Source organism: Folsomia candida, unplaced genomic scaffold (genome assembly GCF_002217175.1).
Source record: "Folsomia candida strain VU population unplaced genomic scaffold, ASM221717v1 Fcan01_Sc039, whole genome shotgun sequence".
Lineage (NCBI taxonomy): Eukaryota > Metazoa > Arthropoda > Collembola > Entomobryomorpha > Isotomidae > Folsomia > Folsomia candida.
The window spans coordinates 307,411-321,435 of NW_019091231.1; the positions used below are offsets into that span (position 1 = coordinate 307,411).

Here is a 14,025-nt window from a genome sequence, read left to right on the forward strand (position 1 = left end):
GAATTGTACTCAAGGAATATTTCAAATAGTTATTTACAACGTTTCACAGCCGAAATTTTTGCAAACTTTACGAAATTTATTTTCCCAAAACCGTTAAAACCCTGGCAAGAAATTCTCATGAAATCTCAAATGCATTTTAACCGGAATTATGTAGCGGTGCAGCTAATTAATTTAATTAATGAAATGGTTACAGCGCTCTGTCAAAATTACCGCCTCAACCCAGCCGCCCTTACGGCCGCCAAGGCTTGCAGCAAGCTGATAACCCCCTTCTTCTACCAAATTTACTACATGGGGCCATTAATATTCGCGATCATCTCCGTCTCCCCGTCAGCCCTGTGTATACAACCATCCTCTCAATTTTGAACGTTCTAAGCAAGTTCCACAAGTTCCGCAAGTTCCACATCGTAAAAATCCGCTCAAAATCCTCTCAAAATTTTAGCACAGTTCTGATAATCCTGCTCTCTGGAGCTCCCACCTCTCTCGGTGGTGCCTTCTTAATGGCCACGATGGCATCCTCATCTCGGGCTATGGCGTGGTCACCTTGTACGTCTGGACGTTGGCCATGATACCAAGGGGTGACGTCGAACTGCCGTTCGACACGGCCTTCCACGTGTACAACAGCCTCCGACACGGCCTTCCACGTGTACAACAGCCTCCGACACGTGATGATGCTGTACTCCGAGATAGCACGTAACTTCGTCGCGATCTGTCTGCACCACGTGACCCTCGTTGTCATGTCAATGGGCGCGTTGTACAGCATGATCACCGAGTTGGCAAAGGGAAATGAAATGTCGGTTATCCTGGTGTTTTCCTGTCGCATTGATCCTCCTGTGCGTGTGGATTGAAATATTTGCAATCTACTTCACCGCGTTGTCGTCCACCGCGTCGAACGGGTTCCTTCGCGAGATGCGATTGAAGCATGGAGAGAACAAGTACATAAACGGAGAGCGCTGAGGTGTCTGCTGCCAAAATATGTCAACTTGGAAGTCGTGAGTTCTGTAGAAACTTCTTTGAATGGGGTTAAGATGGACTACTTTGCGAATTATATGGTCAGGGTGACCGACAACACGATAAGCTTACTTTTGACGTATAAATAAGGCATGGTTAATCAGCTTTTCCAACAACAATTTTTTTAGCAGAACCAAGTGTAAAAGCCGACTTAAATACCAACTAAAGTAGTTTTCATAACTACTTTAGTTTTTGTGTATACGTATCTGTAAAACCATTGCTTAATTAACTTCATATTTATTAAGGTACATATTTATTAATACTTGTGATGTTATTTAATTTTAAATGCAGCATGTTTGTAAAGTATGCATTATAGATAAGACACATAACAATAAGAATCTTGTAACTTAATCACTACGAAATTATGATAGTTGTATCTTTATTTCTGAAGAAGCAAGTAGTACCTGTCTCTAAAGCACTTAATATCTATAAATTTAATGACAAAACTAAGGCGAGAGGCTATCATAAATGAGAAACCAGCCGGTAATAATTTTGTTTACACTTATTTAAACATAAGTCTCCCCCGCTTCCACCTGTCTTATTTTTAGTTCAGTCAGGCAAGAATTAAGAACCGTTAGAGTTTCCTCAATCTTCCGCCGAGTCCTCTCGAGTAACACTAGGTTTGGTTTCTGCCTACGAAATTCGTACATCAACAGTCCAATATCAGCTGCAATAAGGAATGGGGTAAGACCACCTGCCACTCTGCCAGCAACTTGCATTACCCGCTGCGTAATTAGGGCTGGCTTTAGGGCGATATTTGCCGAATTGGCGCCCACCTTTCCAACCAGTGATACAATTCCCGCCGTACATTGTCCAACTTTTGCAACCATGGTCGCCCCAACGCCACCACGTGCGACTGCATGGATTTGTCGAGAGCGAGTGCGTCCTTGTTTTAAAAACGATGCAAAATGTTCACAATTGTGGGACGCAACGTTATACGCGTCACTGCTCCATTCTGTCTGAACATCTGGTGAAAGTTCTTTTGCCATTAAGGAGAATGTCTCCAGCATGGTTAATTCGAGACCGTTATAGTTTCGTTTCTTGATGGAATCACTGTTCTTTAAAAACTTATTCATGGGACGAATTCGAACGCCGTGGGGGCCATAATCAACTACTTCGAGAGGAGAACCGGCCCCCCTTTGAATGCAGATGCCATGATGAAACGCTAATGGGACGAGGGCAATTGGTCGCAATATGTGATCTCCGTGCCTGTAAAATTTAATAGTTAATACATATCTTTACATTACATATGTGCCGGATGCAGCTATCCTAACTTTCGTGATAGCTACCTTGCACTAAACTTTTAGGTCCCCACAGCTCTGCTTTACTGATTTTGTATTTTAAGATGCAAGTTTGTTTACCAGAACTACTGGTAAACAACAGAACTTCAACTACTTCCCCGATCCCTATCCAATAAAACCGTTGAAACTAACGCGATGACGATCCATCAATCTATCCTCTGATTATGCCAATCCGCTAAAACAATCCCGTTAAATGGATAATCAGTGGACAAATGGAAACTTTGGTAAATATTTAAGAGTTCCTATTTGGCTTCCACCCGTGCACCACGTATCTCTCTCTCGCTCTGCAACTGGATTCTCTCTCTTCCATCTGGGTCGCGGGAGTGCCAGGGCAAGGGAAGTGTGTCCCAGGCTTTTCGCCATGTGAGCCTCGTCCACTCATACCCCTCACCTGTGTGCCTGGTGACACCCCCTTCCACACCCTTCCCGGCAAGGACAAGCTGAGCCATCAGGCGAAGACGGATCTCGCCGGACTCTGTGCATGGGAGGATCTACGCCCCCCCCCCCCCAATTAGGTCATTGTTTGGTATGTAGGGGTGGTGACCATGGGGGTGATTGGTGAAAGAGTGAGGACTGTGCATTGCGGTGGGCAGCGTAATCGGGACTACGGGGGTCCCATGACCCGGATGTCCTGTGAGTAGTGAAGGGGCAAGTGGGTAGTGTCATCCTGCATGACCGTGACGGGGACACGTAGCCCGAGCCCGAAAGGGTGTTAGGGGATTTCGTGGTCCGTGGATGCCCCGCCAAACAACCTTCACTCGTCTCGCTTCCGCCTTCGCGACGTCGTCCTCATTTGGATATCACCATTATCTCATGGAATCTATTTGTGATCTCTATCATTCATTTGTACTGCCTGGGTGATGTAGTGAGAGCCGAATGGACCTCTGGGCCAGAGGTGATAGTGGTTTTCCTAGCTCCAGCGCCCGATCTTCCCAAATTTTACCCGGGGCAAGACCAATCTGGCGCCATACCTGTTCCTTTCATTCACGCACTTGAGTATGAGGGCGAATGAGTGTGAATGAATATGAATTTTCCTTGGTGTGAATGAACATGATTGATGAAAGGTTTGGCCGTCATTTTGTGAGTGAGTGTGAATGAAATATTTCATGCAATAAGTTTTTGAGTGAGTGTGAATGAAATATTTGATGTGGTAGTTTCGCGAGTGAACGCGAATATGTGATTGGCGTTCATTCTCTTAATTTCTCGCATCACTCCTTTCACTCGTACATAAGCGAAGCGAGGTGTTTCATTCTCATTTTAACACGAATGAGACTCTAAATGCTGCCCATGTGGCTGCGGTCTTCAAAATTTTACGCATGGATCTGATGGAAATTTAATATTCTGCTGCATAAATGCGGCTGACAAGTTAATTTAATGTTGCTAATTTAATTCAGTTCTCATTCTGTGGTCATTCTACTTCAATGTAAGTAGAAATTTAATCAGATTTAAATTATGGTTTTGAACTTTGTTTATATTTTGATTTCTTTTATTTTTATTCCAGCTAAAGTTCAGAATGGCCAATATACATTCTAAAAAAGGGCAATTAAATTCCACTACTGGTAAAGGAATCAAAAAGAAAACCAGCCAAAGAGATCTATCTACCCTTCTCACGAGGGAAGCTAGTAACGTTGAAGACGATGAAGAAGAAATCTGCTCCGGCCTACAAGATCTCGTTAAGCGAACTGGATTTGAAACATTGCCGCAAATTCGAGTTTTATTTGACAATCACTTCAACTACGTTGGCCACAAAAAAGCGTCAGACAAGTTTGTCGCAACTTGCAAAACATGCATTGAGATTGGTACAAGCAAATTGTACTGCTTTGATTTAGGCAATTTCAAATCGAATGGAAATCGGCATTATCGGGTAAGATGAATTATATTGACGTACTTATAATCTATCCCAATTTAAATTTTACGTTGTCTAAATATTTTTCTGCATTCTAATTTTAGCTGTCGCATAAGGATATTGCAGTTGGGGTCAAGCCAAACCATACGGTTAAAGAGTTTTTTTCTTCAACTCAGCCTGGATATTCAAGCACTGACCCAATTCAGTCTCGATTTAATACAAATCTAGACCTGGTCTGTGTTGATGGTCTTCCGTCTTCATTTATTAACGGCGTTGGTTTTAGGAATTTAATAACCAATCTTAACCCTCGTGTGACTTTCCCAGACCGAGTGACACTAGCTAGAAGATTAAATAATACCGTTGATAAAACTGTGCGCTTTTAAAGTCTAAATTTTAAACACATATACTAATTTGACATCTCTGTATAACTTGGATTATAAATTTAACAATTCGTTTAATTTCTATAATAGGTAAAGCCCAATATAAAAAAACCCACTTTTGAAAATACTGGATCATAATGTGCACGTGACTACAGGTATTTGGACAACTAAACAAGGCGACGGGATCATAGGAATTAAATGTCATTACATCGAAAAAACTGAAAATCCTAGAAGTTGGAACCTCGTCTCAAAAGTATTAGCTGCTGAGGAATTTAATGACCATAATGTGTTGTTGTTGTAATTTTTTATGTTTTACACTGGGGTGTAAAACATAAAAAATAGTTTTACAAATTGCCTGAAAAGTTTAGGTATTGGTAACGAAAAGTTGAGTTAACACAATATAAATTGATATTTGATTATTTAGGAGATAGTCAAATCTATTCAATTCCGAACATAATGGGAATGTTTCCTAAATTTTACTTCATTATTACTGCACAGATTGGCTACCTTGTAACAGATGGGGCAAGCAATATGGTATGTGGATTCCGCGATTGGATTAATGAAACATTACAAATCGGTGAAAGCGTTGTGGAGGAATTCGATCTTACAAATGATATTGACAGCGAAAGTTCCGATCAAAGTGAATGCTCGGACGAGGAGGAAGATGAAATCTCAGCCCTTGGCGTAATTGACGACTCGGACACGGATACCGAGAAGAACGTGAACATTTCACTTGGGGAAATATTCAGATTTTCATGCTATGCCCATGGTTTCCAACCAGAGGTCAACGCCGCCGACCTCACGCCGCCGCGCCGCCATACGCCGATAGAATTTTACGCGCCGCCGCCGCCGATAAATCTATTTCCCTATCCCTTCACCATTGAGGCGCCGCGCCGCGCCGCCGCGCCGCGCCGAAAAATCCCCAAAATTGGCGCCGCCGCCGCCAAATTGGTCGGCGTTGACCTCTGTTTCCAACTCGTTGTGAAGGATGTTCTGGCCAAAGGAGGAAGGCCAAAAGATGTCTTGGATTGTGCCAACAACATTATAAAATATTTCATGAGATCCAGTTACTGGCGAAAAAGACTGAAGAAGGTTTTGGGTAAAGTACTTTTAAAACCTGCCCCTACCCGATGGAACTACACCTTCTACATTTTAGAGCGATTGACACAGGTACATAGGTGTCTATTTTTACTGATTCCTAGCAGGACGAAGGTTAATCTTTACGGTTGAATAAATTAATTGTTTATCTGTACTTCAGGATAACGTCTATGAAGAGGTTTGCAATTTAATCCACGAGGCAAGCACAGGTCCACGAAAACCTAAGAATTTGCCTCCAACACCCAGCATGGAGGTCAAAGAGAAAATGGTGGAAATTCGTGATCTACTTAAACTGATCTGTGATGCCACAAATCTACTTCAAGGTGACGGTGTAACCTCCAGCCTAATTTACTATGCAGTCGTCAATACTTATGACGCTGAATGATGTTTAAATGATAATCTAACCGGTGATTTATACATACATATGTGATAATAACAATTGTGTTTTTTATTTTTTGTTGATCAGAAATTGCTACAACTTCAACCAAGCTGTCTACTTGCATGAAGCCCCAATTATTGGATGGGCTGAAGGCAAGGTTTGAAGGAGACTTAACCGACGCCGTTGTCGTATTAAGTGCATATTGTTGGACCCTAGACAAAAGCTAGACGTGTTCGAATGTACGACAAAGTTCGTTAATTAAGCTGCTAAAATATGAAGTGATGTATATATGTATTTATTCTAGTTAAACCAGCTTCATATGGTACAAGAAGCCTTACCACACCTTCAACTTAGATGGCGAGAAACATTTTGGAGACATTCTGTAAGCCAAACAGAGCAACATGTTCTCCATCCATACAAGCCTCATCTTCGAAAGATAAAAATCTCGAAGATCTTACTTTCAAAAAATATTGGATATTATTGGATTTATCCAATCCAAATTTCAGCTCTAAAACGAATTAAATGTTCGGGCATTGGCAAAGTTAGCAACAATATATCTTTCTATTCTTGCGTCGACAGGAGGCATCGAGCGAGTTTTTTCTCGACTTGGATCTCCTGGTCGGGCAAGACGATCGAGCCTAATGCCGAAATCATTACAAAATATATTTCCCTACAGAGAATACCGTCTACCGATTTTGACTGAAAAGCTAAAACAGAAAAATATACCAGGGAAACGGCTAATGAACCAGAACTGCAAATCTAACAAGAAACTTAGGCCGGATGGAACAGAACCTGCTGACTCAATTGTTAAATGATTCATGTTACAATTTTATTTTATGGAAATGCCGTGCTCACATTCAATAAAGTAGATATTTCACGATGTATAATGCGAAGAATGATCCGTGAAATGATGATTGGCGATTGATTGACGTATGATTGGCACTTTCGTGATCCGCACGAAAGTGCCAATCATAAGCACCAACATTCCTACATACATGGCGGAAAAAAATTGTGCCAATGCGTGAACGAAAATGTTTTCAAGAATGAAAAACAGTTTGGGCAACATGTCCGGGAAACAAAGTAAATGCTGAAAATGATGAGAAACTTGTCCAAATGGTGAAAGGGAGTGGAACCACGGACGATGGATTAAATGAAAATCAAATAGAGATTGATAGTTCATTGGAGTGGAAACTATCGTCGAATCTGCACAATATTGTCACAAAACTTGCAGGCCAACAAACAAACTCATGCGCCTACCAAAAATTGGTGGCCGAGTTGCATAAACGCATTGCACCCTCTATTGCATTTGCATAAACGCTTTGAAAAAGTGGGTATCTGACAACAATCCTGATATCTGACAAGAATTTCGTTGTCACATGCTCTGCGCAAATGAATTCCAAATTAAGTTATATCGACAATTACTGTGACCAAATAGACGATACAGAACAGAAAACAATCCAATCAATCATTAATGATGGTCCTAAAACTTGGGATCGAATTTGCCGTTCCGTCCGCCACAACATATGCTATGAAATACACTGCTCGTCAAAAGTGATCGCCAAACTCCATGCAGCAACTTTGACGTCAAGTTTCTCTACAAATACACGGAATAATCCAATTATTATTTTTTTCATTTTGAAGGTAAATTAGTTAGTAAACAGCTGCAGAATGGTTTTTGTTGAAACTTGGAAAACAACATTTTTGGAAAAGAAAAGCTGGCCAAATCTCTAGACGGAATTGTCAAAAGTCATCGCCAAAATTTAATTTTATTGCACTATCTTTCAATTGCAGGTAAGGTAATTGTTTGTACAATAGTAAATCAGGTGAAACAAACTTCCCCAAATTAGACGATATCGTTATTTAAAAAATTGAGTGAAGCCGATAGGCGCGACCTCATTAAACCGCATTACGAGTACGTCGAAAACGATCGAAAAACACATTTGTAAATCGGGTCTGTGGTCAAACTACGTCGAGGGTACTATGGGGATATACAAATCGGCAAGATGCATTGAATATCATGAACAACAATGGAGTCGAGCAATGATTATCCATCGCCAGATGAGATCGATTGTAAGAAAAGTGTCAAACCAACCCCGAAATATTTTGCGTAAAGCAAAATATTTCTAGACGTCAAAATGACTTTGGGAAGTCAGTTTGTCCTCCGACTATCCCCAGGACCTTCAAAACTGGGGGCCAACAACGGACAGGGATCGGAGATCAACAAACAAGGATCAGAGATTTTGGGATTTAGTTTTAAGGCTGAATCAATGTTTTAGGATCTAGTTGACCTTTATCAGCTCAGAAATCAAATCGAAATTCTGAACCGTAATTACGTGTTGGCACGAAAGGCGTGGATTTTTCTTGGATTGATTTATGAAATCGATGTCTCCTTCGTCGCTCTGAATATTTTTTGGCCCCCATTTTGAAGGCCCTGCGGATAGTCGGAGGACAAACTGACTTCCCAAAGTCATTTTGACGTCTACCAATATTTTACTTTTCAAAAGTTTGGGGTTGGTTTGACACTTTTCGTACGGACGGCTTCCTCTGGCGCAAGATAATAATTACCGGTTTCCCTTGTCGTTTATAATATGCATTTAATCTTGCCGATTTGTACCTCCCTTAACATCCTCGAGGCAATTTGACCAAAGACGCTATTTGCAACTGCGTTTTTCGATTTTTTTTGACGTGTCCGTAATGCGGTTTAATGAGGTCGCGCCTATTGGCTCCAATCAATTCTTTAATGACGATATCGTCTAATTTGTTGAGTTTTGGCACCCGATTTATTAAAATTACATTAACTTTGACTAATTATAGAAATAATTGACTTACCTGGAGTTGTTTCAAAGATAGTGCAATAAAATTGGATTTTGGCGATGACTTTTGACAATTCCGTTTTGGAATTTGCTCACCTTTTCTTCCCCAAAAATTGTATTTTTCAAGTTTTAACAAAAAAAATCTACGGCTGTTTGCTAACTAATTTACGTTCAAAATAAAAAAAATAATAATTAGATTATACCGAGTATTTTTAGAGAAACATGATGTCAAAGTTGCTGCATGGAGTTAGGCGATCACTTTTGACGAGCAGTGTATAAACTGATCACTTTGCAAAATAATATGCCAATCTGATATGGATGAGATCTTTTTTCCCAAAATTCCCAAAACTTTTCCCTTTTTTCCCAACATTTTGTAGAAATTTAGCAACTTGAATTACAAATTCGCATATAGACAAATTGAGCTAGTGATTTTAACATACCTAATTTCATCCATGGTAACTTTTTCGTCCTTCCAGAGCCCTAAATTTGCTAAATTTTGATTCGTAAAATTTAGTATATTTGGAAACCTAAAAAAATAGGCTACGGTACTTTACTGAGCAATTGGAAATTTAACAGAATAAACCATAAATTTGCAACTTACAGTTTCACATAATCGTCATATTCGTCCAAAAATTGCAACAGGATGTTTAACACTTGAATCCTACGAGTTTTGAAGTCATCCAGTAGTAATTCCACAACATTTTTATCGCTCCGTTCCAGACTTCGACTAACTGCTACAGTTCCGAGGGAAGTAATTGATCCTGCCGCCCCCAGTGCAATTCCAACCCCCGCTAGGATTGGAATTGCTGCCACCCCTCCGGTGAAAAAAATGCCCGCAAGTAGTGCTCCGAAACCAATGCAGCCACCAATGCTGGATGAAACGGTGCCAACGGTGTTGGATATTAAGCATTTGTCCCGATGCTTTTTTGCTTTCTCGAATAGATTCACGGTTGCTTCCAAAATTTCGTGCAAGTAAGGAATATAATTAGCTTCAAGGATTTCAATGGATTTTTCCAGCGTGTCTGACATAATTCTCGATGAATGATAAACTAACGGGGAGAACGAATGTTGAAGCCCAAGGAAGGAAAATACAGAGTAACGTATTGTTTGCGAAGCTGGGGAAGGATGCGCAATAAATTACTCAACATGATAGCAGGATTTATCTATTCAGATAAGATTAATAAATAATATTACATTTCAATAAACTTTGCACGGTATAAATGAAACAAGCAATGTGATAATCCTCGTTCCCTCAGCACAAGCAATCGACAATGCAAACATAAAACGGATAAAAACGCCTTCAAAAGCATTGCATTTTTACATATGTACATGCATCCATGTAATAATAAGTATTATTTTGCCTCTGCCAAAATGAGGTTGGTTATATGATCCACACAAAAACTTCCTTTTCTGCTGTGATTTTCACTGTGATTGTGATTTATACAAAAAATATTTCATGAAATTTGGTCATGTATATAGTTTTGAGTAACTACAATTCCTCTCCATTGGCGTGGTCCATCTGGGTGGCCAACCATTTATTCGCTTGGTACATATCTCAACTTAAAACTTTATTTCACATTATGAAAACCATACGTCAAAATTTACAATCCGATTGTCAAGATCAGATGGTATAGCTATGTTAAATGCACACCTCTCATTGTGAATAGGCTACATAAGCTCTTGCAAGCAAAGTTTACTAATATACTCAATTATTTCTCCTTTTACATATCTTTCAATGGTTTTCCACTCTTTAAAAAATCCATTTGTTTGTTCATCCACTCCAGAACGGCTGGATTATCATCTTCATCAATGCCGACTTCCGAAGTGGACAAAGTGATGAGGAGAAGGTCTGCCAGAAGAAAGCCGTACAAAGACATTTTCCCACTTTCCTGCCCTACAGCTTCCATCAACCCCATGACGTCCTGGTATGAAATATCACGGTCTCTGGAAAAAGCATTTTTCACTTCGAAGGGGTCCAAATTTCCTCTTCTGTCCTTATCAACGGCAAGAAAATTCTCAATGGATCGTTTGAGTCCGTTGATCGCATTTTCGTAGCCAAGAAATCCAATCCTTTCAGTGTCGGAACTTCCTACAGCTTTAATCTACAACCAATGAGTAATTGATAGTATTAATGTATTTTTGGAAAGGCACTGGAGAATTACAAAACTGTTTTTTATTGCAGCTTATTTGCAATCAAAAAAATATGTTGTACAGAGCGTCGACCATACAGTGTCATAGTTCGGCGGGAATTATCTTGGACGCATCTGAAATAAGCAATCTTCATTTACTTACCAGCATCCTACAAATGACTTTATCCAAAGCGACCGAGTTTTCACCCAAATTGATACAACCGATCAGATCCTTAAGCTCGTACCAACCGATTGTACCATTGGCATCACACACTTGATCGAAAGCCTGTTTCATCTCTGGTGAAGTAGTATCCACCACCACAGGATTTTCATCGGATACACCCCCATCGTCTTTTAGTTCATCTACCTCACTTTTTTCATCGGCAGTAGTCGTATCACTTGTAGTCACCAGAATCTGGAAGCCCTTGTCTTGGCAGTGTTCCTTACCACCTAAATGATAAACCGGGGGTTTTGTAATGAATTCAAGTATCAACAAAGTTTGTTTACATACCGTAAGATACGTATAATTTTCCACCAAGAATCTTGCCAACCGCAGTTGCATCATTGACAATTCCCTTGCCAACGTGATAAACAGAGCCATTGGGGTCCTTACCTGTAACCACGGAAATAAGTGTACCAATATAGACTCTCAAGTAAAATAGTACACTAAGATTACCAACCACCCGACAATGGCATTCTTTGGAATTGCCGTTGCCTGCGAAGTAACCCAAGCAAAGCAATTTTTCTCTCCAGTTAGGACCTTGAATTAAAAAACCACGCTTACCATGTATTCAAACAGAATTAATTGTAATGAAATTTCGAAATACCTCGTAGTTCCCTTTCCCATGCTCTGCGCCATCGTACGCAACGAAGGTTCCGTAGCCAACAATCAACTTGCCCGGTATAATGCCATTCATATGTTTAGCCCGAGCTACGTAAACGTCGTGCTTCCCATCTTGTCCAGCCAATACCATATTCGATGGCATGGAACCACCATTTTTTGCTGCGACTTATTTGTATCCAGCACCGTCATCGACATCGCCTGCTGGTAAGGATTCAACTGGTTTTGGCACATCTACCGCCTTAGTCTCCTCTGTCTCATCGCTTACATCCCTGAACATACGCGTATATTAAAACAAGATGACCCTGAAAACTAAGTATTGCCAAATAAACCTGTAGCGAAGCACGTTCTGTGTAAACTGCCCTTGCATATTTGGATGTACTTTATAGCATCCTGCAACAATGATTGTCCCTCCAAGGACGCATACACCAATCCCAAGCTCCGTCGAGCTTTTCCAAACCATAGCGGTAAAGTGACCAGTATGCATGCTAAAACCGCCATGATTGTAATTGTAATGCTCGACTTCTTTATCCCACGCTTTCACTGCTTCTCTGACAGCACATTTGTGTATATAATCGTCTGCACTTTCGGGCCACAAGTGTTTTACCCATGCCTACGTTTGTAGAATTTAATTTATTAAAATAGAATCCATTTTAAAAATTCCTTATCACCTTCGCCTGTGGACCACCCCAAAGATTTTCACCATATCCCAGACCGGAAGAATGGACCAGGGCGCCTCCGTGTCGAGCCAGTTTTTCGCAGTAATTGTCTCCAGACTCGTTCATCTATGTACATCGGACACATTATAAAGGAAATTTTTAAGCAAAAGGGGAAAAATATATACCCATTTTGCAAGTTTCAAGGGAGGAGCACCGTGCCTTTTCCTGTACCAGTTGTGTAGATATAGCCCATACTCATAGTAGTCTGAGTATAGAGGACAAAACTTTAGTTTGGTAAGGTCCTTAAATAATAGTAATGGAAGGAGACTTACTTCCTTTAAAGGAACTAGGTTTAATTGGAGGGTATTCAGAACACATTTTACATAAAGCTGGATATACCAGTCAAGTGGATAGTTTTACTCCTGTATTTTGAGCTAGTCGCAGAAAAAATTGTGTGTCTTTAAGCACTCGCGTTTATTCAGTCAGACTGAGTTAGAAGCAATTTATGTAATCCAACTTAAAAGGGAGTGAGATCGACAGATCACAAAGGTATGCAGCTTATCACCACATTATTGCTTCACCTCATATCAATCACTTCTGATAAATGAATAAAGGAGTAAGGTAATCATGTGTTTGATAAAAGATTGGGCAGTTGCTTCGACAACCTTGACTGTATTCTACTTAACTGACTTTATTAATCGCACGATTTTATAATTTCGTCGTTATATCAATTCAGTATATGCACTCAGATATTTTTTCTTCGATGAGGTGAAAGCCTTAAAATGAGGTATTTGGGTTTACATTACAATCGGTACATGGCAATCATTGCATTGCAATTTTTACACTGCAATCCTTATAACACATTATCATTGCATAGCATTATCATTACATATCTTTATCTTTTCATAGCATATTTCTATACATATATTAGTCTGCAAAAATTGTGCTCGTATAAAACTAAATCAAAAACCAATCAAAAATTATTACAGCAGTACAAGTAACTGTGTATTGCGGTGCTTGTGTATTAAGATTCAAAATTCTTCAAAAGACAGTACGCTATTTTTCTTAAGTACCCCATATGTGAAAAGTTATCTAATCCAGGTCCTAAATTCACAAGAACTGAATTCAAATTTTGACGGTACGTAATTCATGACATTTTTAAGGGTTTAGTGACAAACATAAATTTATAAGCAATCCTATATTGTCATTAATGCATTAATTGTATAATCAACGATATACTGTACTAATGCCTTCTGTTGTTCACCTTTGTAAAAACCACACCACCCTAACTGAAACCCAACCGGTTTTAACCCCTTTAACTGTCTCCGCTCCAACTTTGTCCTCGCGTGGAACCTCAAATCCTTCAAAATACTTTCTGAAAATGAATATATCATTGCCAATTTCGGCAACACAAATACAATAGCAAGAAAACACATGATACTCGAGTAAGGGCCCAGCAGGTATAAAATGACACTCTCTTGCATTACATATGTGCACCTGATTGACCAGTATGTTGTAAAGACTGTAAGATTTGCACCTGCAAAAATTTGCCCTAGCAAATGTAGCCAACA

At 39.9% G+C, this 14,025-nt stretch overlaps 2 protein-coding genes across 2 annotated transcripts; both read right to left on the bottom strand.

The window, feature by feature from the left end:
* Positions 1-1,242: 1,242 nt before the first annotated feature.
* LOC110861244 lies at positions 1,243-9,913 on the bottom strand. The gene is made up of 3 exons (XM_022110348.2): positions 9,427-9,913; positions 9,266-9,352; positions 1,243-2,217 (listed from the first exon to the last, which is right to left on the bottom strand). Exons 1-3 carry the CDS (start codon positions 9,852-9,854, stop codon positions 1,515-1,517), a joined length of 1,218 nt encoding a protein of 405 aa, XP_021966040.1. The 5' UTR covers positions 9,855-9,913; the 3' UTR covers positions 1,243-1,514.
* A 411-nt stretch (positions 9,914-10,324) lies between these two features.
* Positions 10,325-12,961, bottom strand: LOC110861288. Its single transcript, XM_022110392.2, has 9 exons — positions 12,787-12,961; positions 12,640-12,719; positions 12,467-12,580; positions 12,128-12,408; positions 11,782-12,067; positions 11,635-11,714; positions 11,466-11,567; positions 11,118-11,404; positions 10,325-10,927 (listed from the first exon to the last, which is right to left on the bottom strand). Exons 6-9 carry the CDS (start codon positions 11,648-11,650, stop codon positions 10,547-10,549), a joined length of 786 nt encoding a protein of 261 aa, XP_021966084.2. The 5' UTR covers positions 11,651-11,714; positions 11,782-12,067; positions 12,128-12,408; positions 12,467-12,580; positions 12,640-12,719; positions 12,787-12,961; the 3' UTR covers positions 10,325-10,546.
* Positions 12,962-14,025: the final 1,064 nt, after the last annotated feature.